Genomic DNA, 27,782 nt, shown 5'->3' on the forward strand with positions numbered 1-27,782 from the left:
TACACACATATACACACACATACACACAGAAACTGTTTCTCTGTCTGTCTGTCTCTGTCTCTGTCTCTCTCTCACTCTCTCTTTCTTGAGGGCAATTTATGAGACCATGGTAGAGCCATAGAGTCTTGGGGTAGATTCAGGATTCCAAATGTCCTGTCCTCTAGCTCCAGAGTTTACTTACTGGGCCAAAGATACATGATATTGGCCTCAGGAAATTAAACCAGGACAGTTGGAGGGGCCACAGCAAGACTGAGGCTGTGATAGTTTTATTGAAAGCAATCAGACATTTTATACCTTTATTCTAAAAAAGGATCAGCATAGTTGTTATTGCCAGATTACAATGATGTTTGCAGACTTTACAGGGTACACAAAATTAATGTCTAAAGCCAATTGTCCTATCAGAATTCCATGCTTCCTCAACTTCCAAGGGAACATACAGAGAAACATAAAGAAGCTTGAAAGCTTCACTGCCTGAGGGAGTGCCTCAGTCTCTCAGGAAATGGAAGGTACGTTGTGTACCAGGAACCATGGACTCTACCCTGAAAAACCCATGGCTCAGGCCTCTCAAGGCAGCTAGGCCAGGCTAACTCCATGATTCTGTACACCTACCTATGTCAAAGCCAACTTGCTCATCACCTGTGTAACACCTTTTATTTCAATGGATCATGGTAACTGTTGACACCCTGTAGGATTCTGACTATGTCCCAACCCCACTGAAGGCTTCTTTTTTTCTGGAGGTTCTTTTCAGAGCTGACATTCACCCATAAGCTTCTTGCCACACCATTTTACTGTTTGCCTCTGACTCCGACTCCACTCACAACCTCACCATCCCATGAACAAGCAGTTTTTAAAATTTTCTCGTTTCTTTAGATCTAGAGTGCTGGGAGCAGAACTCAGGTGACCTGAGTCCCACCATGGGGCTCTTACCTTTACACTACCTTGGACTTCATTATAAGAGCCGAATTAGAAGTGTTCTAGTTCTTACAGTACACTGCTGGAGGTACAGCTTCTCAGATGGGCCAGCTTAGTGCACTCTCTGATTCAAAGAGTTAGTGAGGTCAGAAAGTCAGTGAAGGGAAAATTTGGAGGCAGCTGTAAGATGAGTGGATCAGGGATGCTGCTGTGTCTGCAGATCAATGAAATGGAGTTTTATTTGTCTTCAGCTAGAATGAGCAATCATTGACATGGTGATCAAAAGTACATTGCAGAGGACCAGAGAAGAGGGAGAAGGGCCATTCTCAGCTTCATCTGTTCCATTTAGCCTACACACATGAGACTCAGCTGCTTCTGATACCTGAATGTCATCTCTCCAGAAGCCAACTCCACAACTCTCTTCCCCACCATCCAGAGCACAAAAGGCACAGGGCCTGTAAGAGTGTTATAATCCAACAAGCATCTATTGCCTTCTTTTGTTGATAGGTACAAAGTCAGGTTGTGCATCTCCATTGATCCCGGCTCCTAGGCATGCACCCTCTACAAGGTAAATAGCCCTACAGGACAGTGTGGTAAGGGCCACAAGGAGATAGCAAATGCATGGTGGGGGCTGATTGGGACCTTGACACAGTGTGAGGAATTTGGAAATCTTCCTGGGAAGTTAAGGACATGGTCTCAGGTATATTTCAAGGAAGGAGTCTTGGCAAGTAAAGGCAGAGGGATAAGGGCCATGGTGTGCCCACCCCCAGGCTGTCTGCTCTGCTCCATAAGGCTCTTTGATTCCTGTTGTTTTCAATACATTTTATTTCTACAGCTGGGCTCTAGGCTCCTAGAATATGGAGAGAAGCAGAATTAGAGCTATGCCAAGGAGAATCCTGGTCTTGGAGCACTTGTCTCTATACCTGTGCTCTTCACTGTAATGGGATTGGCAGGCACAACGGCAACCAATGGCATGATAAGACCCTCCTCACTGGACTCATCTTACTGGGAGCTAAGGAGGCAAAGAGAGAGGGAGACAGGAAACAGAAAGGGAACAAGGGTAGAGAAATGGAAAACCCAGTGTACATGGATAATTTTTATAAAACTCTCTACCCATTTTTTTTTTAACTATGTGTCTAACCAGAAGATACACATACAATGAAGATTGTTGAATAAACTGAGGGGATAATTTTTTTTTTGAGGTAGGATTACAGGGCAGTATAGTAGAAAGAGAGTTGGAATTGGAGACCCAGTGTGAGTCCTACTGTGTGACCTGGGGAGATCCTAGTGATCGCTCTAGTACTTTGTATCTCTACTTGACAAGAATATAGGACTGGATGCTCCTCACGGGCTCTTTCACGCTCAGCCTCTGTGGTCTGCAGTTAGCCTAGCAAGTTGGAAAGAGAGCCTGCCTCTGGTCTTGGGGACTGACCAGGGTTCAGGGGTTCTTACTCATTTCAACTAAGTCCTAGTCTGCGGAGTCACGCAAAATAGCCCCAGAGAAAGATGTTGATGGCTAGCAGGATGATGGCGTTGATGTTGCAGACACGTCTCCAGAGCGGCTCCTCCTCGATGCTGGTCAGCTTCTGCTCCAACACAGCCTTCTCAGCTGGGCTCAGGGCTTGCTGTGGGGCTCCTGAGAGTCCGCAGAACCAGTTCCACAGCCATTTTCCCCAGGACCTGTGTAGGGCTGGGTGGCAGGCCATAAGAGAAAAGGAGGAGAAGGGACAAGGGAAGAAGAAAAAGAAAGGAAAAGGCAAAGGATAAGAGGGTGGGGAATGGTAAGACATGGAAGGAAGGAGTGGGGTACACGTGGGGAGGGCACTTTGTAAGGCACAGGATGGGTGGTCACAGCTGAGAAGCATTTCATTACGGATAGTGTGTGGGAGCTAGCTAGCACCATGCTTTGTCATTCAGAGCACCAGTGCAGAGTGGGGACAGAAAAGAGCCTATTTTACCCAGAAAGGGGAACATCTAAACCAGACAGACTCATTTCCCTGCATATGGGGCCTGACATTGAGCTGGAGGTCAGAAACCTAGCAGCCAGTCCAGGTCTGCCCTCAGCCTTGCATAAGGCTATGCATAAATAATGCATCCCCTTAATGGCAGGCGCTTTCTCCTTCACATGCCTTATGACAAGCCCTGCATTATTCTAAGAGTTGTTTAAGCGTCTAATTGAGAATGGTGGTTAAAACACTGTCAAGGGCTATGAGTGCTGGACCTGGGCAAGGCTGTGTGAGAGATGTCCAAATGCTCAGGTACCTAAGGAATTTCGGGCCAGGCTAGCAGTATGGAGAGAGTTGCTGAACTTGTGACTACACAGCTCACCAAAGCTAAACTTAAAGAGACTGCTTCCCTCTTGTCTTGAGGTTTCGTTGTTTATATAAGGTTTCACTCCACAAGCAGATGCCTTCCCTGTCCCTCTCATTCCTCCACAGTGGTGTTTTGTAATAGGGTTGGGCTTGAGGCACCAAGGCTGTATTTTCCCTGGATATCATGGCTCACTTTCTTAGAGGCTCACTTTCCTCTCTTAGGTGCAGCTGCTCACAAGGATCAGGCTTTCCTTGGTATCAACAGGAATGGTTTGTCCTGAACACAGGGACCAGCAAGGAGCCAGTCAGTCTCTGTCTCTGTAACTGTTTGTCTATCGAGCTCTGGGGTCCAGCCGTGGACTGCTTTACCCCTCTGGAAACACTCTTTCCTCTCTTCCCTCATAACAGCTTCACCTACACGATTGCTTGAAGGATAGTCTTTCCAGCTCATAGATTTTGTAGGAGCCAAAGTCCGTCTACACAGTGAGGGGGGAAGCAGTTTTAAGACCCACTCAAAATCAGGTACATGGTTATAAAACTTGCAAGAGAAAAATGAAGCTACATTTTGCCAAGTGAAACACACTGAACCTAAGTGGCTGACTGGTTAAGTCCAGAAAGAGTGGCTTTGGCCTGTGGTGCCTCTGAAATGAGCATCTCTGTGTCTAATGTGGTGATTATGAGAAAATATTTCTCCCTTTCAGGCTGCTCCACTGACCTTTGAGCACCACTGCCTGGGCAAGAAGTATGGAGCCTTAGATGTTAGTGGTTTTGGAGCACATGGTATCTTTAGCTACTAGATAGTGGTCGTTTGTATAGTATAAGGACCTTGAATGAAGGTGAAGGGCCTCAAAAAGTGTGGCTCCATTCAAGCCTGAGGGTCAATGCAGGATTTCGGACCCTGTGAATGCAGAAGAACTGGGAGGCAGAGTATCGACAAAAGTGCAGGTCCAGCAGTGATGCTTTGCTTGGTGTCTGGTTTAACTTCCTGCAGTTACAGAAAGGTCGGTACTGCAGAGGCAGCTACAACACCTAGGCTTTCTGAAGTCTGAGGTAGTTTTGCCTAAATTTATGTAAAGCAGCTGGTGAGAGAATCTCAGCTCCATCTAGGCAGTGAGACTCTATCTAACTAGGGCTGAAAATAAACACAGCACTTACCTTTTATTAAATTGCTACCTCATAAGGGAAAGATAATTGACTTTGGACTTGTAACTGATGTGACTTTTGAAATTTAAAATTTTTCCTTGGGAATATTATAACTGAAAAAAAATCTCAATAATGATGCCATTCTATCATCGTGATGCCTTAATATTATTATTGAATCTCACTACAGGAAAGTTATGACCTCATTATATTGTCAACTGGCACATTGTGGCTTTGATTTAATTAATGTACTATCCTAACACATTTAACAACCTCTGAGAAGGTATAAGTAGCTCAAAGAACCTGGCAGAAAAGTAGCCATCTTTCTGCAACATCCCTATGACAACAACACAAGTCTATGGGCATGTTCTACACTTTTCCCACAAGGGGAAACTATGCTGCCTTCCACATGGAGTAAACTCAATAGGTATAATGCTGTTCAGCTTCCTGCCCATAGGTTTCTTCTGTAAGGCTGTTGGTTAGACCCTCTGGAGAACGTGTAGCCACCTCATGAGTTAACAAGTCAGTTTTTAGACTTTCATATGTCTTAACTGGCTTAATAGTAACATGGCAAAGTGAAAGGGTAATTTTGATTGGATTTTCTCAGAGTTCTCTATCCCCAGTAACCATGAAATTGGGGGATTATGTTTGTCCTCAAGCTCCTTTATGCCCCATTATGCTGCCCAAGATCCACTCAACCTACCTCCTGGTTGTTCAGGCCCCTGAGTGGTGTTTGCTTCTTCCTCATCTCCTGCAGGGCCCTCTACCACTGGCCTCCCTGCCAGTCCTGGAGAGTTGTCATCCTCTGTGTTGTTCACACTCACAGAGGTTTTCTTCTGCAGGTCAGATACGGCACAGTTCCTTGTCCACCAGGTCAGGCGAGCAAGCTAGAAAAAAAGAAGAAACAGTATTTGGAGTCAGAGGACAGTCCTGCTGTGGAGAAGGAAGTCTCATTTGTGGGAGCAACAGAGAAATAGTAAATAGGCTGAGGAACAAGGGGAGGCTGGGAAAGCCACGTTGCTTTCCCTTTTCTTCAAATATGAGTCTTTCTTGAGTAGCCACTTTCTGTCAGGCCTACATTAGGTGCTAGAATTGATATCTGAGTCAGGATTTCCCCAGTAGCTTGGAGCTCAGCCTGGGAGAAAACAATCCTAGACAGGAAGCAGGTGCCTGATCACCCGTGAGAAGCTTTGAAAGGCTGGGGGAGGAGCTGATTAGTGGCAAGAACAAACTTGAAAGCCAGCAAGAGCTATTGCAGCCTTTAGAAAGAGAAGGATCTGTAAGCTAGGTTTTTCAAGGTTCTTTCAAATTGAATTGAAATGGTCCAGATTGGGAGTGTATAAAAAGTGAAAACAAGAAATATTGAAAGAAATAGTAAGTGCTCTAGAAAACAGGTAGGAGGGGAAGGCCTCTGCATTTATATATGCATTGATTCTCTTTGCAGTGCCTGGAGTCAGACCTAGGACTTACCCAGGCAAATATTTATTTAGGCAAATACTCAACTATCCATCTCAAACATCCATCCCAGGAGGTGGCAGCCTTCGGAGATGTTAGGAGAGTAAAACTCATAGGATATGGTGACTTATGGAAGGATCAAGTGAAGAGGAGAGACTACCATGGTTCTTGTTTTCTGCTCAGCTAATGACATGGGGAACTGAAGCCCCTCCAAGGGAGAAAAGATACAAGAGTGGGTTTGGGACTTTGGGAGAGGAGAGGAGAGGAGAGGAGAGGAGAGGAGAGGAGAGGAGAGGAGAGGAGAGGAGAGGGAAAATGGGCACACAAATATGATGGTGGGCTTGAAGTGTCTGTAATGTTTCTGAGACCTTCAGTAAGGAAAACCAAGCCTTATGTCTCGTGGATGGTTCTGGTAACTTTCAACTCTTTTTTTTTTTTTTTCTTTTCTCTTCTTTTCTCTTCTTTTCTTTTCTTTTCTTTTCTTTTCTTTTCTTTTCTTTTCTTTCTTTCTTCCTTCCTTCCTCTCTCTCTCTCTCTCTCTCTCTCTCTCTCTCTCTCTCTCTCTCTCTCTCTCTCTCTCTCTCTTTTGGTGGTCCAGAAGACTAAAACGCAGCTTCCCTAGTTGATATCAGTGGTGTTAGACTAGATCATGATTGTGCCTCTGAGGGTCTTCTTCAATAAAACTCTTCCACTGACCCAGCAGTCTTGTCACATGCAGAGCCAGGTGTCACCTGCCTGCTTCTGCAGACCTACTTTGCGACATCTGTATCAGACCCAAGTGTGCCTCTGTCTGAGATTGTAAGTACTGAGAGATTTGTCTGTTTCTACACAATGAATATATGAACTTCATGTTCACCCCGTGTGTCACTAATATCATATAGGTAATGCATCTTCATGTTACCTGAGGCAGTTAGATTTTCAGTTTCAGTCTTGAGAGTGAATAGAGAAGAGACAAAATTGAGCATTATAAGCAGTGTTAAATTGGTAGCCCAGGGACATTCTGGGACAGTGGTTCTCAAGCGTTCTAATGCTGCTACCCTTTAATGTGTTGTGGTGACCCCTCCATAAAATTATTTTATTGCTACATCAAAACTGTAATTTTGGGACTGTCATGAATGGTTATGTAAATATCTGATATGTGGGATATCTGACACATGACCCCTAAACGGGTTGTGATCAGCAGGTTGAGAATAGCTGCTCTAGGGTAACACGCCTCAGAGGTGTTTCTAAGGTAAAAGAATAGCCCATGAAAAGGACAGAGATTAGAACAATGAAACAAAAGTCAGGAGCAAAAATATACCAGATGTCAGTAGAGAAGAGGCCTTCACAGTCCAGAGTGTGGTCAGTGATGTCTAGCTCTCCTCAGAACTGACATAAGATACTGACAAGAATTAACCATTCACTTTAGCCACAAGAAAATGAGTAGCTTCAAGGAGAACAACTTGAGTGGTGTTCTGGGTACAACAGCAGGCTGAGAGAAAACTGAGAGAAACAGAGAGAAACAGAGGATGGAAATGAGGAGGACTGTTCTTTATTCAGGTTGTCTGTAGAGAGAGGGAGTGGAGAGGCAACCTTCACCAGAGGAAAAGGATGGTGCCCCTGAACTTTTATTATCATCCCCTCCCCCCCTTTTTTTTTCATGGCTCAAAGGTCTAAAACACAACTTCTGTAGCCATCATCAGTATCAGAGATGATCCCAGGATGGATTCTAACATGAGAATGGCTTTGATATGGGGAGTGAGAATTCAAAACAGGGAACAGAGACCCCGGCAGCAGGAGGTCATGTTTGGCATGAGCCAGCCTTACTTGTTCATCTGTAAGAGCCCCCCCTTGTTTGGAGGAGTCATATGATCATTTTACAAGCTCTCAGGTACCACACAGGTGGAAGTAATATCAATGACTGCCACTCAATGTTGTAGGGCCCAACTTCTACCACAGGCTGTCAGTGACCACACTGTAGCCTATCAGACTTTTCATGTTGAAGTCTTAACTCCCATAACTTGGATTATAGCAACATATGGTGATAGTATTGTTAGAAAGTAATTCAGACAAGACGAGGTGGCATGGATAGGCCCTACTGGGATCAGGTCCCACATAGACACAGAGGGAAGACCATGTGAACACTCAGGAAGAATATGGCCATGTCCAAGCCACACAGGGGCCCTCAGATGTAAACAGCCTGCTTCTCCCTTGACCCTAGGCCTCCAGGCTCCAGATGGTGATGTGACATATTTTTGATGTTTATGCTGTTTAGTCAGTAATAAGTAATTTTGGTGGGCCTTAGTAAATAAAACAGGCTAGAGGAGAAAGGCTTTATGTGACTTGTGCATCAGTATTCAGAGGATGGGGGGCTCTCTTGTTTCTTTCCCATGCACTTATCTAGGTCTATATCTATCTATCTATCTATCTATCTATCTATCTATCTATCTATCTATCTATCATCTTCAAGTCCAACTCAGAGAGACATTGCGAGTGAACCTGTTCCTGGATACCTGTGCTTAGTCCCTCTCATTAAGCCTAGTACTTCTGTACCTCCTCTTTGTGTAGTTAAGTTTGTGCTGGCGTCTGCTTGCCCAGGGACAGTTGTCGGTAGGGATGGACCACTTATCTTTGTAACCCCAGCACCACCCCTGGCTCACAGTGAGCAGACAATGAGTAGCTTTGAGCTGAATGTGTTACTTTTCAGCTGGAAACTCATACCCAGTGAGCACGTCCTCCAAAAGCTATCTGCTTGGCAGCTGGTGAGACCATGATCCAGCAGGATGTAACCCAACGGACGGGGCATTCCAGGCGTTAGATGCAGAGGAACTGCCACTTGCCTTGTCATCGGGGATGGGCTCCGTGAAGAAGCTGATTACGACAATGATGATCGCGGTCAGTCCACAGAGGAGAAGGGCAAAGTACAGGTAGTGGAAGTCCTTCAGAACAGCTGGCCGCCTGTCCATCTCCCCACAGGCTGGGGCCGAGTATGAGAACTCCAGAATCATACGCAGTATTCCGACGACCAGGCCAAACATGAGGCCCCAGAAGGCACCCTAAGGAGAGAGTGGAGACATGGACAGGGAGGAGAGAGACTGGGATGAGTTGGAGGAGAGAGGCTGGGATGAGTTGGGGGAGATCCTAGGAAGGTGAGACACCATGCTCTAACATCTCTCTCCTACTGGTTTTTTACAGGGGAAATTCCAGCCATCTTACCTAGTTCCCCATCAAAACTCTGCATTTTGACTTAAAAGGCAGATAGAGCACTAACTGAAGTAGGGCTGAGCTTCAGAGATGACTTGAGTCCATTGATGTGAGCACGCTGGCTCAGAGTTTTCTTATGTGGAATGCAAAGGAAGGTTGGCAAGTATTGTGTCACAGATGCTCAGTATTTGAATAGAATTGGGTGTGTGTGTGTTTTCTGTTAAGCAAGAAACACCAGGAGCCTTTTTGCAAAATTCTGTTCTGAGAATTAGAAATCAGAGCAGGGCTGCACCCTTCCTTTTCATAAAAGAAAGTCTCAGACCTCACATTAATTATAATTCCCATCTGTTCTTAAGCCACACCTGTTTCTAGTATGAACTGGTCAGATGACTGAGATTTTTAACAAAGAGATATTGATCTTGAATCCAGCACTATGGAATGAGCAGGAACACCCGGAATTCTATGGGCCTTTGCTGTGTTCTCTGGATGTCAGCAAGAATAGATCTTGCAAGTGGTAGACATCTTGCTTAGGGAGCTATAAAGGGAAGGGTTATTATGAATGCCTTCGCCATGACCTTGAGTTCTCTCACTGACTGTGGGGAGTCATGTACATGACATCCTTTAACTTTTCAAGGCACTTCCAGAAGATTTGGGCCAGTGACTTCTTTTTATCCTGAGATGTAGTCAAGGTCCCCATCCTGGCATCTCTACCCCCATCACATTTGTCAGAATTCAGTATAGCTACAGGACAACTGTGTGTGCATCACCCCAGGAGTTCACACTGGGTTAACACTGGTGTCCTTGCTGCTGCTTTACTTGTGAATAGAAAGATACAGGCTTAGAGATGGGGCAGAAGCCACAGAACCTCAGGCTGTCCTGAACTTTCACAAGTCTCTCTTCTCCAGCAGTCTCTTCCTCTACCTTTGGGAATCTTCTCAAATGAACACTTCTTCCAGGAAGTCTTTCCTGCCCCTCTCTTAGGAGTCTCCTCACTGGCTCCTCACGTCACAGAGGCCATTGTCCTTTGCTGTTATTGCTTATTTAGTAATTTTTCTTTCTTGTCTGTTCAAGATGGCAGAACCGTGTGAACTTTGTAAACTATTACATTTTTGGGGATGTCATACATGGGTTGATAAATGTTTACTGGGCACATGAGAGAATCTTAACTTGATGATAATAGGCAAAAACCTAGAGAAGGCAGTGGCTTGGCCAAAATGTCCTAAGACTTTGGGCTAAGATGACAGAGTGTCACTACAGACTTTGTGACGTGTGGGGGAGGGGCAGGGTTTTTCACTCACAGGCTCGTTGACCCTCTTGCAGAAGATAGCCAGCAGGAAGAGGGCTGTGATGGGTGGGGCTAAGTAGCTGGTGATAGATTGGATGTAGTCAAAGAGCTGCCCACTATTGGAGCTCTGGATGATGGGGATCCAGAGGATGCTGATGACTACCAGGAAGACTACGAACAACCTGTGGGAAGAGCACAGGGTTATGAGAGTGTCATCCATGTGGTCATGAGAGTCTGCATGGGAATTAGGAAGGGGAAATGAGTGGTCCCTGGGCCACAGAAGGTCTGTAGGTTAGAATATCAAATATTAAGATGCACAAATTTAGATAGTTAAGATCCTATGACTTAGAGCTCCAGAATTCAAGAAACCTTTGTTTTCACACACTAGATGGCTTCAGATTGTTCTGTCCACCAATGAGGAATAAACATACTTTTCATCCCAGCCATGCGCTGAAAAATCTCTTTCTCCTCTTTGCACTCAGCACTGTCTACAGTGGCTTGCTTTTCTAGAGTGGATCCAGCCTTTCATTGGCCCCGTGTCTCTGCTTCTTCTTTTTACCCCCTCTTGGCTGATCCTTACTCTTGGTGACTGATTTTATAAAACATAAACAAACCCGATGGAATTTTCTTGGATAGACTGGATGCAGTAATGCATATGGCCACGAGATGGCGCCGAACTCACACTAATTGAGAACTATAGGCTGGTTGAGGTGCAGAGAGGAGAAATACTTCTGAATACGTTTCCTCTCCTCTCTCTTTATATCCACTTTGTCGGGCCCCTTTAGAGCAGTAGCTGCCCATGTGCCCTCCTTGCTACTAGTTTCCTCTCCTGTCCTACTCTTAGAGGCTGGGACACTGCCTGGCAGTGTGCAGATGATCAGGCTATAGGGCAGAAACGAAACACCCAGGAGGAACAGACAGTGAGTGTGAAAAGTGAGGTATCTAATCTCACATCTCTAACCACCAAGGAGGATGGAATGTGCTTTTTAGTTCTAAAGTTAGAACCAGGAAGACTTGAATTGTGAGGCGGAGATTTCAGAACACAGCCCCTTACCTTTTTGTGAACTCTAAATCCCTAGTCTACGGAGAATAAGAACATTTACCATTAAGTTAAACATAAAATGCTACATTCAAGGTGAAGTTCAACTTTCACAGACTGATGTTCACAGCTTGTGGGTCATTCAGTGACAACTTCTTTATGGACACCTTCCGTAAGATTGCACTTCACTGTCTCTTGAAGTTTCCTTTTCCTGAGAGCTGGGCTATCCTCACTCTTGGTGACTGATTTTATGAAACATGAACAAACCCGATGGAATTTTCTTGGCTAGACTGGATGCAGTAATGCATATGGCCACGAGATGGCACCAAACTCACACTAATTGAGAACTATAGGCTGGTAGAGGTGCAGGGAGGAGGAATACTTCTGAATATCATGTATTCCTGTGTCCCCAGTACAACGGTGTGCCCAATGATGTATGTTATAGGTCTGTCTGGTGGGTGAGATTAATAGTATTCTCATTGTCCTGGTATAACAGCCAGAGCTGGCTCAAAAGATTTCAGGGGCTGAGATGTCCCCCTACTTACACTTTGTCAGTCTGGGTTTACATCGGTGGTTCTCAACCTGTGGGTTATGACTCCTTTGGCAATCAAAATAACTCTTTCATAGGGGTCACAGAGCAGATATCCAGCATACCAAATACTTACATTATAGCTCATAATAGTAGAAAAAATTACAGCTATGAAGTATTAAAAATAATTTTCTGGTTGGGGGTCACCACAACACAAGGAACTGAATTAAAGGGTCGCAGCATTAGCTAGGTTGAGAACCACTGCTTGGCATTCATTATCATCTGACAGTGACCTTGTAGACCTGGTACAAGAGGCAGTTAAGTAGGTAAGGATAGACACCCCTGAGCCCTGGTATTCGAAAGAGGGAGAGGTGGCGTTATTCTGGGGTGGGGTTTAATGCAAAGTCACACAGCACCCACTGTTCTGAGAGCTAGCCTGTGGTCTAGTCTAGCCAGTCTTCCCGGGAAGCAGGGATGCGAGAGGAGAGAGAGTTCCTATGGCTCACCTACCTGCCTACCACCATCAGCTCTTGCTCCGATGCCTGCCTGCGGAAGCGCTGCCACACATCTATGGCAAACAGGGTGCTACTGCTGTTGAAGATAGAGGTGAGTGAGCTCATGAGGGCAGCCATGATCACAGCAATCATCAGGCCTCGCAGCCCTAGGCAAAGACAGAGACGAGTGGGAAACTATCCATTTAGGGGCTCTGCTAGGACAATGTGGGCTGCCTCAGAGTCACACAAAGTCGGGAATCTTGGGGTGGGGAAAGGGAAGCTGTGAGTGCTGGTGAGGGTCCCATTTAGGGAAGATAAAGAATCAGGAGACCTGCAGTGCTTGTGGCCACAGGTTCTGACTCCTCTCTGCCTCTGCTTTGTGGCCCCGGGTGGCTCACTGGCACTTCCTGACCCTTGATTGCTCCTGTGCACCATAAAGTGTACATGAGTCAAGATGATAGGAGATCTTGTTATCTGCAGTCTTGATGTCTGTCTCACTTTCCAGTTGTGGATCTCTGAGGCTGGGAGTAAGAGGGTGGCCATTAACATTTTTAAATGTTTATGATATGGTTTCTATGCTTTAAAAGTATAAGCGTTTTGTATCACATTATAGTCATTATCTGAAATCTTAGCCTTGGAGACAGAAACCTGGGCTTTTTCCTGGTTTGGTAGCTAGCTATATAAATGGATGATCTTTGACTAGTCTCCTTTCCTTTCCTTTCCTTTCCTTTCCTTTCCTTTCCTTTCCTTTCCTTTCCTTTCCTTTCCTTTCCTTTCCTTTCCTTTCCTTTCCTTTCCTCTCCTCTCCTCTCCTCTCCTCTCCTCTCCTCTCCTCTCCTCTCCTCTCCTCTCCTCTCCTCTCCTCTCCTCTCCTCTCCTCTCCTCTCCTCTCCTCCCCTCCCCTCCCCTCCCCTCCCCTCCCCTCCCCTCCCCTCCCCTCCCCTCCCCTCCCCTCCCCTCCCCTCCCCTTCCCTTCCCTTCCCTCCCCTTCTTTACTTCTTTCCTTTTCTCTCCTCTTCTTTCCATTTTCTTCACTTGGACAAAAGAAATATTAGAGGGTGTACTAATATTTAAAGTCTCTACATCTGATGGTCAAGCTTCTGGAAATGACCTTTCAACATTGGGGAGATGACCCCAGTCTCAGTAGTTGTCCAGCCCACCCAGGGCCTCTTTTCCTCAAATGTGCATGTTTAATCAAGTCTTAGTGTCTCCCTGGACGCCTTGAGAGCACTTGAGTGCTCAAAGGTCCCAAACTGAGGTGTCTTCCTCAGTTCTTTGCTTCCCTCAGGCTAATAATGGCTTATTGTTTTCCCTCAGATATCAGCATTATCCTAGACCCTTCTCTCATTTCTTCCCCTTCCTTCTTTTTGTTAACTACTTGGCCTTAGGTGGACCTTCATTATCTCTGCTGTTTCTCTGACTGGTTGTAACTACTAAAGGGAAGCAACAACTGCTCATATACTGCCTTCCAGTTCCTTGACGAAATATCACCTCTGAAGATCAAGAATTGGAACCATCTTTGGTTATGTCTTTCTAGTTACTAATGAATACTGTGTAATCAAATTGTGCCAGTATTACTTCACCAATGTCTTCGAATGCTTTTTCTTCATCTCTAAAACCACTGGTCTGGTCAAGTCATCAGTGTTCCTTATCTGGAACACTGCAGAATTCTCAGTTTTGTATTCTTGACCTTCCCCCCATAGTCTGTCTCCATGCTGAATTCTCCAAGCATAGTGGTCCTTTGGAAGCACAAATCTAATCATCCATGTTTGGATAAAAATCCCCCAGTACCCAGTGCCCTTCTTTGCTCTTAGAGAAAAGGCTATTCTTCTGCATGGTGTTTGACCATATCATTCCCACGAAAAGCTGTGCTGATGGTACATTGTGTGGTCTTTCCTTCCTGGTCAACTGCAGGTGTATTGTCTTCCTGGAATGGTGTTTCACATGCTCTTGGTCTCTGACCAGGTGTTTCTTGTGACTCAGCAGTACTTCCTTTGGATAATTCTTTCTGACATTTTCCAGGCTTGGTCAATACCTCCTTAAGGCTTTCTTGGTCATCATGACTTATACTCTTGGGGAGCCGAGGTATATTTCCTGGATACCACATAAAGCCTGGAATCAGGGAATTGCCATTCAGCAATTCCAATATGTGGAACACATAGCAGGTATCTAGCATGTATCATAGCAGGTAGGAAAGCTTGAGGAACTGTGTGTGTGTGTGTGTGTGTGTGTGTGTGTGTGTGTGTGTGTGTGTGTGTATTGGAGTGATCATAGAAGTGGGTCTTATTCTTCACTCCTTCCATCTATTTGTACTTCAGTCTGTCCTAGGTGTGAGTGTTGGAGGAGGTACTGAGTGGCAGAAAGGGTGTGGGAGCCAAGACTCACCCACAGGCATGAGAGCCATAACCAGCTTGGGGTAGGCAATATTGGAGCATCCAACTCTGGCCCCACACACTCTTTGACAGATGTCAGGGTCCACACAGGCAACTTCATCTGCAAAATAAGGAAGCTAGATGATGTTGTCTAAACTTGTCTAAAATGTTTCCTTTTTAAAGTGTTCTCTTGGGGAAGAAATCCTGCCAAGTCCCTGCTATAGCTTACCTATCCCAGAAATACTTTCTCTGTAAATGCCTTGCAAAACCCCCAATGCATAGAGCACATCATTAGCTCTTACCTGGGTACAGGGCCCTGCTGATCATGCCAGGCATGACAATGAAGAACATTGGGAGGATCTTTAGGTAGCCCCCTAGCACGGAGCCTCCCTTGGCATGTGAAAGATTCTTGGCCGCGAGAGACCTCTGCACAATCACCTGAAATAGTAGCAGTGGGGATATGTACTGGGTCAGAGCGGGCTTAGCTTAGTGCAGGTGAGCCCCATGACTTGCCCCTTTTTGCCTCCACTCAGTCCCAGGATAATGTGCAATCTTCTCTATACCAAAGTGCCTGTTTGTTTATTGGTTTTCAGGAAGTCACTGCTGGGCCATGCCAGACTGGGGACATTACCTGGTCTGTGCACCAACACCAGGTGGCCAAGACTGTGAGGCCAAAAATGAGACCTGGCCAGGGGATGTCTCCATTCACAGGATCTCGAAGCATGTGGAAGGCATCAGGCCGTGGGAGGTGACAGGTGGTATTGGGAACTGTGGTATTGGGGATGGCCTGTCTATAGAGCTGCTGCAGGCCTGGGTACCAGCCAACCTCCTGAAAGCCTGTGGGAGAAATGTGGTATGAGAAATGGCCCGAGGCTCTACTCCTAGCCCCATGTGAGCCTCTGGGTTTGAAATGTTAGAAAGACTGGGAATAGGCAAGGATGCTGGGCTTTGGATTTTGGAGTAGTGAGAACCCTGATTTTAGGAAGTGTTGACCTAGAAAATTTATATGGCTTTGGGCTATGGAAAGTTCTAGGGGCTAAGACAGGGTGTCTTTAGGACTCTTTCTTACCCAGAAACATGAGGACCAGAGCTCCCCCAACCATGATCACAGTCTGTAGAGCATCTGTGTAGATCACAGCTGTGAGGCCCCCTGGGTACCCAAGAAGAGGAAAGATCAGTCAGCATCAATGGGAGGTTTCTCTATGGCCTACTTCTATGTTCAGATACACTAGGAAACCAGAGAAGACACTGGAGACCTTTTAGCAGGAACCCTAGTGATAGGCTCTCTTTCTATTCCATCCAAGGATGGTGGAGGCTGGTTGTAGACCAGTGAGTTCTGATGCAACTATGTTTGCCCCTGGCAAGGTCTAGTCACCATATCATCAACACACCATTGTTCTTGCCATTAATATCCCCAGGCTCTCTGTTTTTCCCTCAGAAAGTCCACATAGATGGCTCCACCATTCAAAGACAGCTAACTTAACCCTAAGTTGTTATTTTCTGTGGTGCTATGGCAGGATACCAGTTGCATAACTCAAAGGAAACAGAGCAGAGTGGGTTCATGGCTTTTGAGACAGTGATTATGGTCCAGACTCTAGACTGATCTTCTACCTCATCCCTGTACAACTCATCCTCAGCAGGACCCCATGTCTCTCTTATTCCCTGTTTTTGTGGAGTGGATTTTTCATCTCTATATTTCCTATCCCCCTTTTGTCCTACTGTCTTTTCATCTTTCTCTTTGAGCTCTCTCATCTTACATCTCTGTCTTCATTTGTTTGTCTCTGTGTCTCTCTTATTATCTCTCTCAGGATCACACGTCTTGTGCATGTCTCTGTCATTAACTTTCTGTGTCTGTCTCAGTGAAAGCATCCTCCCTCACCTTACTGTCTCTACATATCAATATGGCCCTTCCCCCTTTTACCTGCAATGGTGTAGACAGCTGTCACCACCAGCAAGATGACTGTGGAGAGATAGAGATTCCAGCCCAAGGCCATCTGGATGAAGAGGGCTCCAGAGAAGATATCAGTCTGTAGAAAGTCAGCACCCACAAGTCCATGCCACCCAATGCTTTCAGGATGGTTGCTGTAGGTGTGTCACCTACCTTAGCAGGTGTCTTCAGCCTGTCCTCAGCTGTCATTAAATAATGAAGACAAGACTGAAGTGCTATGCTGATGAGTTTGGTCTTGGTGTTAAAGTGCCACACTAGAGAATATGGCTTTGACATAGCAGACATGGAGGCATGGTAGAATTTAGAGGGAAATAAAACTGTATATATATATGACAAAATAGCTAGGCCTGAATGATTTGTTTGTCTATTATGAAAAGGGAAGTTAAGAATGAAAGTGGAAGATGGAGGAGGTAAAGCTAGAAGTTGGAGATGAAGAAGACAACATATGGAAGGAGAGAATAGATACAATGCAGGCTCCTCCACAGTATAGCATAGGCCTGCTGACTGACCAGGCAACCATGGACTCTGGATAATCTATGTGCTTGGGTTTATTATGGGACTTGGAGTATAGACTTTACCCCAGCTAACAATGTTGGTCCTCAAAGTAATTTGATTGCTAATCTAGTATCTGATTAATTCTGCTTCCTTCAGTCTGTTTGTTCAGCCAATCACATGATTGTTTATTAACTGACTTCAGAATCTATAATATTATAGTGTGTGTGTATGTGTGTGTGTGTGTGTGTGTGTGTGTGTGTGTGTGTGTGGTGTGTGTGTGTGTGTGTGTGTGTGTGAAAGAGAGAGAGAGAGAGAGAGAGAGAGAGAGAGAGAGAGAGAGAGAAGAGAGAGAGAGAGAGAGAGAGAGAGAGAGAGATAACCCTCTGGTGGTACAGCAGTCAAAATCCAATTCTGATTCCAGATATAGTCCTTCCTCTGTGTAGACTTGGATAATTCACATAACCTGTCTAGATTTGTTTTCTGAATTTAGTTCAATAAAGTGGCAGTAGAAATCTTTTTGACTCCAACATTCTAGGCTATTAATTGTTGCTGAATGAAGAAGTATCAGTTAATAAAAAGATGAAACAATGGGCTCTGATAGTTTTTGGAATGAAAGATCAATATTCACTTAAAACATTTATCCTTCATTTATGATTGCCTCACTTCTGGATGGAGGCACTCTCTGAGGTCATGTGGATCCATGGATCTTTCTTTTAACCCTCATTTCATTCAAAAATGCTTTCATTTTATTCCCTCCCTCCATTCATCCCTCTTCTTTTTCTTCCCTCCTTCCTTCCCTGCCATCAGTGAGCTCAGCATAAGGCCCACAGTAAGGGATCCAACTTGTAGTCATACCCACCGATATCTTGGTGAAGATGTAGAGAATGAGAGAAAGAACTGACATGTACACCTGGATCCTCTGTCCCCCAAATCGTTTCTTCAGGTACTGTGGCATGGTGACCACACCAGCTGCTATGTACACAGGGACAAAGATCCAGCCCAGGGCTAGAAGCAGGAAGGTTGCCTGGAAGAACATAGAGAGAGTATTTTGATTGTAGAAAAGATGAGCAACTTTCTACCTAAGGATAGCATGTTGTGTTGGAGAGCCCTGAACAAGGAAATCTCAACTTTTCTGAATAACTCCAGCTGATTCTACCCCCCCCCCCATCTCTCATCTCTCATCTCTCATCTCTCATCTCTCATCTCTAAGTCCAGGCACGGGAGATGGTTCTGACCCTCAACACTCTGGAGCAGTCAAGTCAGCTTCCTTACGTTCCACTCAAAGCCACCAACAGCAAGGCCTCCAGCAGCCCCTGTTCCAGCCAGGCCGATAAATAAGCCACTGCCCACATTGCTGGACATTAGAGATGCTCCAATCTGCAAGGCACAAGTGAGGTTAAGTTAAGGATCAGGAGTCAGAGTTAGTTTGAAGCAATCTGGGGTTAGGACCATTAACAGAGGAAGCAGTTAGAGGCTGTGATTTTTGAGACATTGTAGAAGCATTTCTGGGGATTCTTCTTTCTCCTCATAAGGGCACAGATAGAAGCACAAGTCATATCTCATTATCCCTGTGAGATTCCAGGTTCCCAGATCAGGTAGTCTATCATGCTAAACAGACATGGGTTCCTTGTCCTTAGACTTCCTGTTCCAAATAACCAAGACATTTAGAGGCTCCTGAAGGCTGGCAGGGTTTTCTCTACTCTTTAAAGAGCAGAGTATGAGCAGTGGTGAGCAGGCAGCCACGGTGAGCATCACCAAAATGGAGGTGCAAACATGGCAGAAATTATGTGTGAGTGAATGAGAGAGAGAGTAAGTGAGTAGGTGAGAGTATGTGGGGGTTGGTTTGTTAACATGTGAGATTATGTGAATGAGTGTGTGGGAGTGAGTGGGGACAGTACATTTGTGCACTGTGCAAGTATATGCAAACATTGGCTTGTATGAATGTCTGTGTCTGCCTTAAGGTGTGGCTATGTGGTTGGAAGAAGTTGAGACTGTATGAGTACATGAATGAGCATGTGAGAATTTGTGTGTACATTTGGTGTGCATGGGTTTCTAAAGAGGCTGAACCTCCTTTCATCTGACTTTGGGAAAAAGGAGTTAATTTTCAATGGTCAGTAGAAATTTAGGGTGTGGTTTGATAGACAGATGAGGTTTACGTATGTCTGGGATCAGTTTTTAGAGATTGTTGAAAGCAGTCTCATGTCAATCTTCTTTAGCAGTAAGCGTATATGTCATTTTTTTCAAGAAAATAATTTCTACTTCCTATCTACTCATTACCTGAGTCCCAGCAACTTCACTCAAGCAATGGGTAACCCCAGTGCCTTCTTATACCCCAGGTTTGATTATATTGTTCATATGACCACATAGCTCTGTGCATTTCTATAGCAAAAAACTCAAGATATGCTTCGATAGGTCCAGTGCCCAACATAAGGCCCACATTTGGAAACAGAAGAGGGGACTCAACTCTCCTTGGGTATTTGGATACAAGGTTGCATCAAGTGTTATTAAGGGTATTTATTTCTGAAGTATTATAACTTTTTTCCTGTGAATGTGTAAAACTGTGGAGAGTATGAGTGGCTTTGTCCTTTGACTGACAGCTGACAAATTCTTCTCTTAAGCCTGAATGCCTTCATCGGGCAGCTGTCAACTGAGCAACTCCAATTGGATGACTGGCCAAACTGTCATCGTGGTATCTCAGATGCTTCCAATGCCTCATGGATCCATAGAGGAGACTAACACTGCAGCTTCAGAGGGGTGCTGCAACTTTGGTGCTGAAATGGCTACTTTCAGAGGCTGTGCTGTGGTCATGACCTCTTCAGAAAACATGCATCGAATTGGGAAGAGCATAACTTGGGCTAGACTAGACTTGTGGATGACAGATAAGTACTTATTCTACAGCTACTCAAGTAACACAGGAGGAGAAGAATCGCCCCAGGGGCACAGAAAAAGTCTGTTATTTGTACAGTATGAGGCTTGTGATTGGTCCTTATCTAATGAGTATGATTAGTGGAACAGGAAGCTGTATGTATACAAAGATGTAACTGTGGGAATTATATTCTGAGTAAAATGTGCTTCACTTCTCTTCTGGCCTATAAGTTGATTGGTTGTCACTTTTTGTTCAGTTGGTTTGGGAGACTTCTCTTCTGTGTATCTCCCCAAACTGCCTGCTACATCTCAGTGTTGAAATATTTGGCCTAAATGGTCTCTTCTCCTACTCAGTGAACGTGCTGGGTTTGTTGCATGAAGAGCAGATATTAGACCACAGAGCATACCAGCTTTAGTGGTGAGGAAGCAGCTGAGTTCCAGAACCCTCTGAAAACTTATGACCCTGATGTTCAAAACTGTGACTCAGAACCTTAGGCTGAAGAGTTACACAAACAATTGAGGTCAGAAACTGCAAGAAACTTAAGGATATAGTGGGACCACTGAGAACCAAAGAGGCTGTTAAGTGCTGAATGGTAGCTGAGGGTACAGCACTGTAAATCTGGATCAATGAAACAGTTTGAGAGAGACACAAAAGGCTGAACAGTTGAGGTGCCCAACACCCAAAGCTCAGAGATGTAACTTTATTTACTCTCTGGGTGTTGGAGCTTCAAGCTCAGAGCAACAACACCTGCCCTGTGCACCTAGAACAAGAACTCTCTGGGACCATGAGACTTCATTTCTATTGTATAGACCTTCTGTTTGGAATCGCAGCTTACAAACTTCTGGAGTTGAGTGCTATCAACAATATGCCCCCTTTCCATCTCTAATTTCTTTCTAGATAGAACAAAAGAACCCCTAGAGAGCCATCTGTGACACCCACAAGAGGCATCTCAGGCTGCTGGTGGATTGGGGCAAGAGATGTATCCAGAGTTGGGAAAAACATTAGCATGGTATCTATATAGTTCTGGCAAGAAAAGCTGAGAGGAGACTATGGGTGGTGAAAGCTGAGAGTATATCCTGGGAGAAGAGGGAGGAAGGTCAACTCACTGGCCACCAGGTCATGGATCTCCCAGCCAGGAAATAGCCACCAACGGTCCCTCGACTTGCACGGATGGATGACTGGAAAGAATATGCAGAGATGTTAGCATTTTCCAAGCCTCTTTACAAGTCCCCATCTTTCATCCCAGATTAACTGCCCCTTTGGTATTTGGGGGCATTGTGGGGACAAAGAAGGCAAGAACTGAGGTAGAGCAAAGTTGTCTGTATACTGATGGTGTCAATATTTTTAAACTGTGGTCTGTGGGAGGACCACATTGTCTTTGTTAGTTTTGCTCTCTCTATCTTTTTCTCAGGCCTGATGGAAAGAGCAAAGGAAGCAAAGACTGTCCAGGGTCTTCAGGAATAGTAGAATGCTCAGAAAACATTCTGGTTGGTAATTAGGATCCCCTTCCTCTCCCCTTTCTTAGCAGCTACTCCCAAAAGATTTGTTGAAATTTGTCTCAGGGACATAATGACCAACTCACCCCTGAGCTAGCCTCTTCTTTCTTCCCACTGAAGAGGATACTGTTGTAACTGACCAACTTGGAACACTGAGAGAACACATCTCTGAACACTGAGCAGAATGAGGGACTCTATTTGGGCCATTCCTTGATATGGCTTAGAGTTGGAACATACCATTGAGCCCACTGAGGATCTTGGAAAGAGCCAGGAGGTGGTCAGGCAAGAGCCTGTTTTGGGATGTGAGTGTAAGCACTTTCTCTGGGAACATGAGGCCAAATGTGTTGGTCAAGACACTAACATAACTGGAATGATAGCTGTGGATTCTCCACATCTATGGTATTGATGTAGAGAAGAAGGTGTATATTAGGCTCAGGGTAGCTAGGGATGGTTAGGGCATGATGAGAGTCTGTGATATGGGCTGATAGTGGGTAAGGGTGTGTTGCAATTTGTGTTCAAATTGCTTCAAAGCCTCATGTGTTAAATACTTAGTCATTGGTGCGCTATCAGACATGGAGAGTTCAGGAACTGTTTGCTTTATGAGGGTTCTCACTTAATATATCAATACATTGATGGATTCAGAATCAAATAGGCTATTGGGAAGTGGTAAAAACTATGGAAAATGAGCTCTGATTAGGAAGAAAAGGGTCACAGAGGGTGTGTATTGAAGGTTATGTCTTGCCACCAGCATCTTCCTCTCTCCCTGTCTGTTCCCCGGTGTGCATGCAATGATCCTGCTCCTCCATTGCATGCTCCTGCTGCCCTCCTATGCATCCTTTGTAACAGTCAGCTGGGTGCAGTCTGAGGCCTAGGAAACCTGCAGCCTAATACATCTTTACTTCTTTAAACTGATTTACAGCGTTATGTCACAACAGAAAGCTGACATGGGAGTAAAAATTACTTCAGAGTGGGAGGCAACACATCTGACTAGATCTGAGAAAAGAGATCCTTGAAGTAGGGGAAGGAAAAAGAAAAGGAATTAGGGTTCTCCCACTGGCTACCACAGGGGCTGCTGACCTCCTGATTCCCAACCTCTTTTCCCTATAGCAAGCCTGTGAAGCAAGGGCTAGCACCTCCCAGAGGAGAGGACTAAGATCCATAGGAATTCCTGACTAGCTAAGAGTAGGGTGATAATCCACCTCACAGTAGTTAGAAGGTACTGGCCTTTCTGCAGAATCCTGTGTTGATAACAGTCTCTCTTTATTGCCTGGAACCTGCATGCCAGGCACTGTGCCAGATGCTTGCTTGTGTCCTGTTACTGAATGGTTACAGCCTTCAACAGTATCCACTGCAAACACACGGGGAACTAAGAGGTTTCCACACCCCCAGGGCCATATGGCTCTGACTGCTGGAGTAAGATCTGGGCTCAGGGTTCTCTGACCTCAACATTCTGCATTTGGCCTCAGCTTTGTGGTTTCTGTGAACAATAGGAACTTCGGAATCTGGAAGGTGCTATCCCCCAAGAGAACATGAGTTCAGCTCCTTGTTTTAGATGTGAATAGAAATGGAGGAAGGTTGAAGATTGATATTTCTCTGAGTTAGGGGTCTTGAGGCAGAAGAGAGGAGGGTTAGATTCACAGAAGCTATTGTGTAGGCCATGGGCCTCTCTGAGTTTCAGTCAGCCATATACAGAGAGAAACAGGAAGGAAGTGGTTGATTCCCAAAGTACCAGTATCAGCTACCTTTGGTTGGGCTCTCTCTCTCTCTCTCTCTCTCTCTCTCTCTCTCTCTCTCTCTCTCTCTCTCTCTCTCTCTCCTCAAAGTGAAAGGCTTTTCTTCCTTCCTGCCAGGCTTCAGCATTACTTAATTCCCCACTCACCCAAATTCCCACAGCAAGAACAAAGACAAAATAGATGACCACCACCACGATGTCATAGGTATGTAGCCCCAGGCTTGGGTTCGTTGTTGTCTCAGTTCTGACTCCATTCCTTGACACTCCTGGTTCCATTGCCACAAGCTCCGTGTTCATCTGAAACTGATGGTTCTCAGCAGTCTGGACTTTGATGTCCTGCTGGCTTCATTCCTTTCCTTTAATGATTAGACAAATCCAAGTATGATTAGCCTTCGAGAAAGGGAGGAGTCCTGCTGGCATGTGAAGTTCTGCCTGCTTTTCTTGTCACTGCAGTGCCTTCCCCTGCATACCTTGCTCCCTCCCTCTCTTTGCCTGCTGCCATTATATAGACCTGCATGCACATGTATTTGCATGCACACACTCTTTAGAAATCAAGGTGCCCAAACATCTGCTTTGTAGAGGAGGAACTAAGGACAGTGAATGTGGAGCTGAGGCTGAAGTTCCAGTTTCTTAGTCATCAGTTTAATACAATTTTCCTTTACTCAATAAGAGGGAGAGGAGGGAAGGCAGAAGAGTCTATGACCATCTTTGTAAAGTCATTGCTGCCTCATAGACCTTCACCTCCAGTTCCCTGCTTCACAATGGAGGAAACAGAAACCTAGGGAAAGCTTAATTAAGTTTTCTTGCAAAGAATGGGGTCAACTGCATCAAGGCAGGCCAAATTTACATTTTCTGTACCCAATCCACACTTCCTGTCCTTGGCTATGGCAGGTGAAATGGTTGAGGTCAGAGTCTACCTGGGAAAAGGTAGCGTTCACTGAAGATCATCTTCTAAGATTTAGACAGCTGTGTTTCTGATCCCCACCATGTCTTTCTACCACATGTGTGATGATTTTGGGCAATTTGTTGCCTCTGAACTTAGGCATCCTTCTCATCAATGTGTACCCTGTACCCTGTTTACCTCACTGAAATAAGGAGATAAGAATATGCTCCCAGGATCCTCTTCAAACTCTGGGCTATTTTGTGCTCAGTGCTAAGACAGAAAACCAGTACTTGCAACCATTTAGCTAATGCCCCCCCCCCTAAACTAGGCATGAGACATGCCTGTTAATATCACCCTGTAATAGCTACATTTAGACCTTGCAGTCTGCAAGTGCTGTGTTTTGTTTCGGTGCATAAGCAGGCCAGTCTCTGGTTGGGGTTGGTAAAGGGGCCCCACTGACCATGCATCCCCACCTCAGTGTGCTGTGAGAAGCATAGACCTGGGTGTAGGGAACAGATTCTCTTTGCCTTTAATTAGAGGATAAAATATGTAAAAAGCAGAGATGTGCACTTCTTTTGGCTTGGTCCTCTAGCCTAGAATAACAAGTACAGGCTATCCAGAGCCATAAGGAGTTGGGCATGAATCTCCAGGGTAGCCAGTTGGAATAGGTACAGTAGAGTGTAACACCCATTTGGGTTAGAGGCCAGAAGGACAGAGTGGCAAATTTGTAGCAAAGGTGTCTTCCTCATGTATTTACACAAAAATAGGTATTTATGTAAATGAGAGGGGTGAGGAGCTTAGTCACTGTTAGCAATGTAAGAAACAAGTGAAGGACAATTCCTGGTGTACTCCTTGCAGATGGGGAACTAAGCTTGTGATTACATGAATGTTGTTCAGGAGGGATAGAAGCTAGGTGTGAGCTCAGGGTGTGAGAATGGCATAGTGCTGTCTGGGGCTCATTTCTTCAGAGAAAGATGAGAGTATAGAAGGGAGAAGAGAGCCAAACCCAGAAAGTTCTGCTCTCCCCATTTGGGAAGGCCATCTGGGCCCAGAGGGCTCTACTGTCTAATCACCCTATACCTTGTCCCCAGCAGCCCCCTCACAAATGCCTGAGGCTAAGCCCAAGTTTTGTTTCTGGTCTAATCCTAAACGGGCAGGTTTGGCCATAAAACATCAAAGCTATCAGAATATGGCAAGGAACACTGAATCCTGGAGCCCAAGGACCTGATGTGTCCTAGGGTCCCATTAAAGTACCCTGAACACTGCCAAGGACATGCCCAGGAAAATGCCAGCCTTCCAAGGACATGTGCAGGAAAGTGCCAGCCTTCTGCCTTTTCTCCAGTAAAACCTTCTTAGGAAGTTCTGTTCAAGTCAGAACTTCTGTGCCAAGAGCATCTCTCTTTCCACCTCTGCTTGCAGCTACCAGATTTTGCAGCAGCACTTCCGAGAATCCAACTATAAAAAGGACAGGATGCACAGGGAGGAGAAATCTGGCTGTTGAATAAAGACTAAATGAAGTATTGAACAGTCTGAGGTACTTGGCATCACAATTTCTGAGTAATATTTGAATTGGGGCTGTATGTTCAGACTGAAAATGTCAGAATTTCCATGTACCTTTCACCAGAAAATGACCTGAATTTTAATGTAGGAATATAAGAAGACTGTCCCAATGAACAACCAGCTTAAGAAAATTGCCTTTAGGATCACTTCCCTGAGTCCAGCCTACTCTGCCCTTCAGTACATGGGAAATCAGACCCATCTCCTGCATCTTAGCTGGGTATCCCTTAGGTTTTTGACTGGGTCCTTACTGAAGACTTTGGAATTCTTGGAATCCTTGCTAGAGTATTGGATTCCCCTAACTTCTCAGTCTCATCACTCTTGGCCATCTCCTACCATTTCAGTCCTTTTGGAAAGCTCATGTCTCCCATACTCTTAGCCTCTCCTGCTGTGTCTGTCATGTCATTTCCCCTTTGGTCATTCTGCAGGATACAAGTGAACAGGTTGTCTTGACAGCTATCTTGGGACCTTGGTCTATGGGTACCTTATGGGAGCTCTTCTTTTCCCCACAGCCATTAGAGTTGGGGTGAGAACCCTTCCTGTGCTTTCTTGCTGCTGAAGTATATGTTGGGGTGGGCAACACTGGGATGGGGCATACTTGCCTTATCTCTGGGATTTATCCACAGAAAAGATCAGTTGGGAGCTTTTGACCAAATGAAGGAACTGCCGATGGGGAGGCCTTGAGCACTTGGTGTCAGATGCTTGAGCATAAAGAGCATTACCCAGCCCTTCCCATTCCATGTACCATACAATTGGTCCTTTCATGAAAGGAAAGGACCTTTTATGCAGCTGCTTTTTGTTTCCTTATAGGGTTCCTTACCTCTGTAATGCTGGGCAGGCCCTGTGTACCTCCCACTGGCCTGCACCCAGGCTACTTACAAGTCCTTCCTGTAAAACCACTCTGCCAGGAATCCTGCTGACAACTTCCTTATTGACAATAAAGTATAGGAGACTAATGTTTAAGATTACTGCTTGTATTACTGGGTTACATACAGAGCAAACAGTGGCATTTGGACATGGATTTATTATTATTATTATTATTATTATTATTATTATTATTATTTTCAGGTGGAAAAATATTAGCTAACGCCTGGGCTGGTTTGGGTTTTGACTCTGGGCTTGGATGACTTTAAAAGCGCTCAGGACCATGGTCCCTTCTCTCCAGGCCCTCTGTCTCAAAGAGAGAACAGAGAAAAAATATCCTGCTTGTGGTTGGATAGAGATCTTCTCTGTCCTGTTCCTTCCAACTGAAGCTTGGAGCAGGTTGCAAATGCAGCCAAACTAGGAATAGGAAGCTCCCCAAGTTTGGGTCATGGTTCCATGGCAGTGATTACCACTGCAGTCTTCACTCAGCCCTCCTCCATGCCTTTGCAATTCTCAGACCTCCAACCCTGGGGATGCCATTTCCACATGTCTTTGTTCAGTTCAGTTCAAACCCAGATCTGATTCACTAACCAGGTCAGGCCCAGGTCAGGCTGTGCCATGAACAACTGCAGAGTACATTACTCCTAAGAGAGCAACACCAGCAGCACCCCACCACAGAACAAGGCTCTCTCATAGGGGCAAGTGTCAGAGAGGCAAGTCAGGATCCTGGCAAGCAAATCACATGGTCTTCAGGGCCAGAGTGGATACCTGCTGTGTTGCTCACTTGTCCCTATCTCCAGCTGTCAAAGGCCAAATTTCTGGGAGTCACCTGTGTCCAGATGGTTCCTGAGGAAGAAAGGAGACCCTATATACACAAGATAGATGCTTAATTGTAAGAGGAAAGGAGAAGTACATAGATGTGTAAGTCTGAGAAAGATGGCAACAGAATACCAGAAATGCAGAGGAAGGAAGAGAGAAAGACTTATACTCTACTCACCATAAACATACCTGCACAGCCTGGCCTAGTCAAAACCTCCTGGGCTCAGTGTCAAAGCTTCAAGCTCCTCAGTGCCAAGGCATGGTCTTTAACAACTTCTCTCAGTCACAGAAGACTGAGAAGGAGCCTGGCCCCTCCCCCAGAGGGTGGCAGGCAAGGCCCTGAATACCACCCCAGTCACTGGGCCTTGGTTTCTGAGGGACAGTCTCTGCTTTTGTGACAA

The 27,782-nt window shown here is 45.3% G+C and overlaps 1 protein-coding gene across 5 annotated transcripts; it reads right to left on the reverse strand.

The window, feature by feature from the left end:
• Positions 1-229: 229 nt before the first annotated feature.
• On the reverse strand, positions 230-27,652 carry Slc5a9 (solute carrier family 5 (sodium/glucose cotransporter), member 9). Of its 5 annotated transcripts, none has more exons than XM_006503000.3 (15): positions 27,560-27,628; positions 23,406-23,614; positions 21,137-21,208; positions 18,437-18,541; positions 18,024-18,188; positions 16,643-16,748; positions 15,791-15,871; positions 15,353-15,558; positions 15,024-15,159; positions 14,735-14,842; positions 12,366-12,516; positions 10,301-10,469; positions 8,639-8,854; positions 5,068-5,251; positions 230-2,602 (listed from the first exon to the last, which is right to left on the reverse strand). In XM_006503000.3, exons 2-15 carry the CDS (start codon positions 23,553-23,555, stop codon positions 2,394-2,396), a joined length of 2,058 nt encoding a protein of 685 aa, XP_006503063.1. In that variant the 5' UTR covers positions 23,556-23,614; positions 27,560-27,628; the 3' UTR covers positions 230-2,393. The 5 variants fall into 5 exon arrangements, 4 of the variants coding, with proteins under 4 accessions (XP_006503063.1, XP_006503064.1, NP_663526.3 ...); NM_145551.4 differs by having other exon boundaries at positions 233-2,602; positions 27,571-27,652; XM_006503001.2 differs by lacking the exons at positions 21,137-21,208; positions 23,406-23,614; positions 27,560-27,628 and adding an exon at positions 12,681-12,870 and having other exon boundaries at positions 12,366-12,446; positions 18,400-18,464.
• Positions 27,653-27,782: the final 130 nt, after the last annotated feature.

The sequence above is a fragment of the Mus musculus genome, chromosome 4 (assembly GCF_000001635.26).
Source record: "Mus musculus strain C57BL/6J chromosome 4, GRCm38.p6 C57BL/6J".
NCBI lineage: Eukaryota > Metazoa > Chordata > Mammalia > Rodentia > Muridae > Mus > Mus musculus.

Bases quoted from the DNA above. Each gene is read 5' to 3' on its own strand.
- Slc5a9 (XM_006503000.3), bottom strand. From the start codon at position 23,555: ATGAACACGGAGCTTGTGGCAATGGAACCAGGAGTGTCAAGGAATGGA. The intron at 16,749-18,023 runs GTGGGTATGACT...GACTTTCTACAG, and splicing joins ACATCTTCACCAAGATATCG to ACTGATATCTTCTCTGGAGC. The intron at 2,603-5,067 runs GTAGGTTGAGTG...CCTGCCACCCAG, and splicing joins GGGGCCTGAACAACCAGGAG to CCCTACACAGGTCCTGGGGA.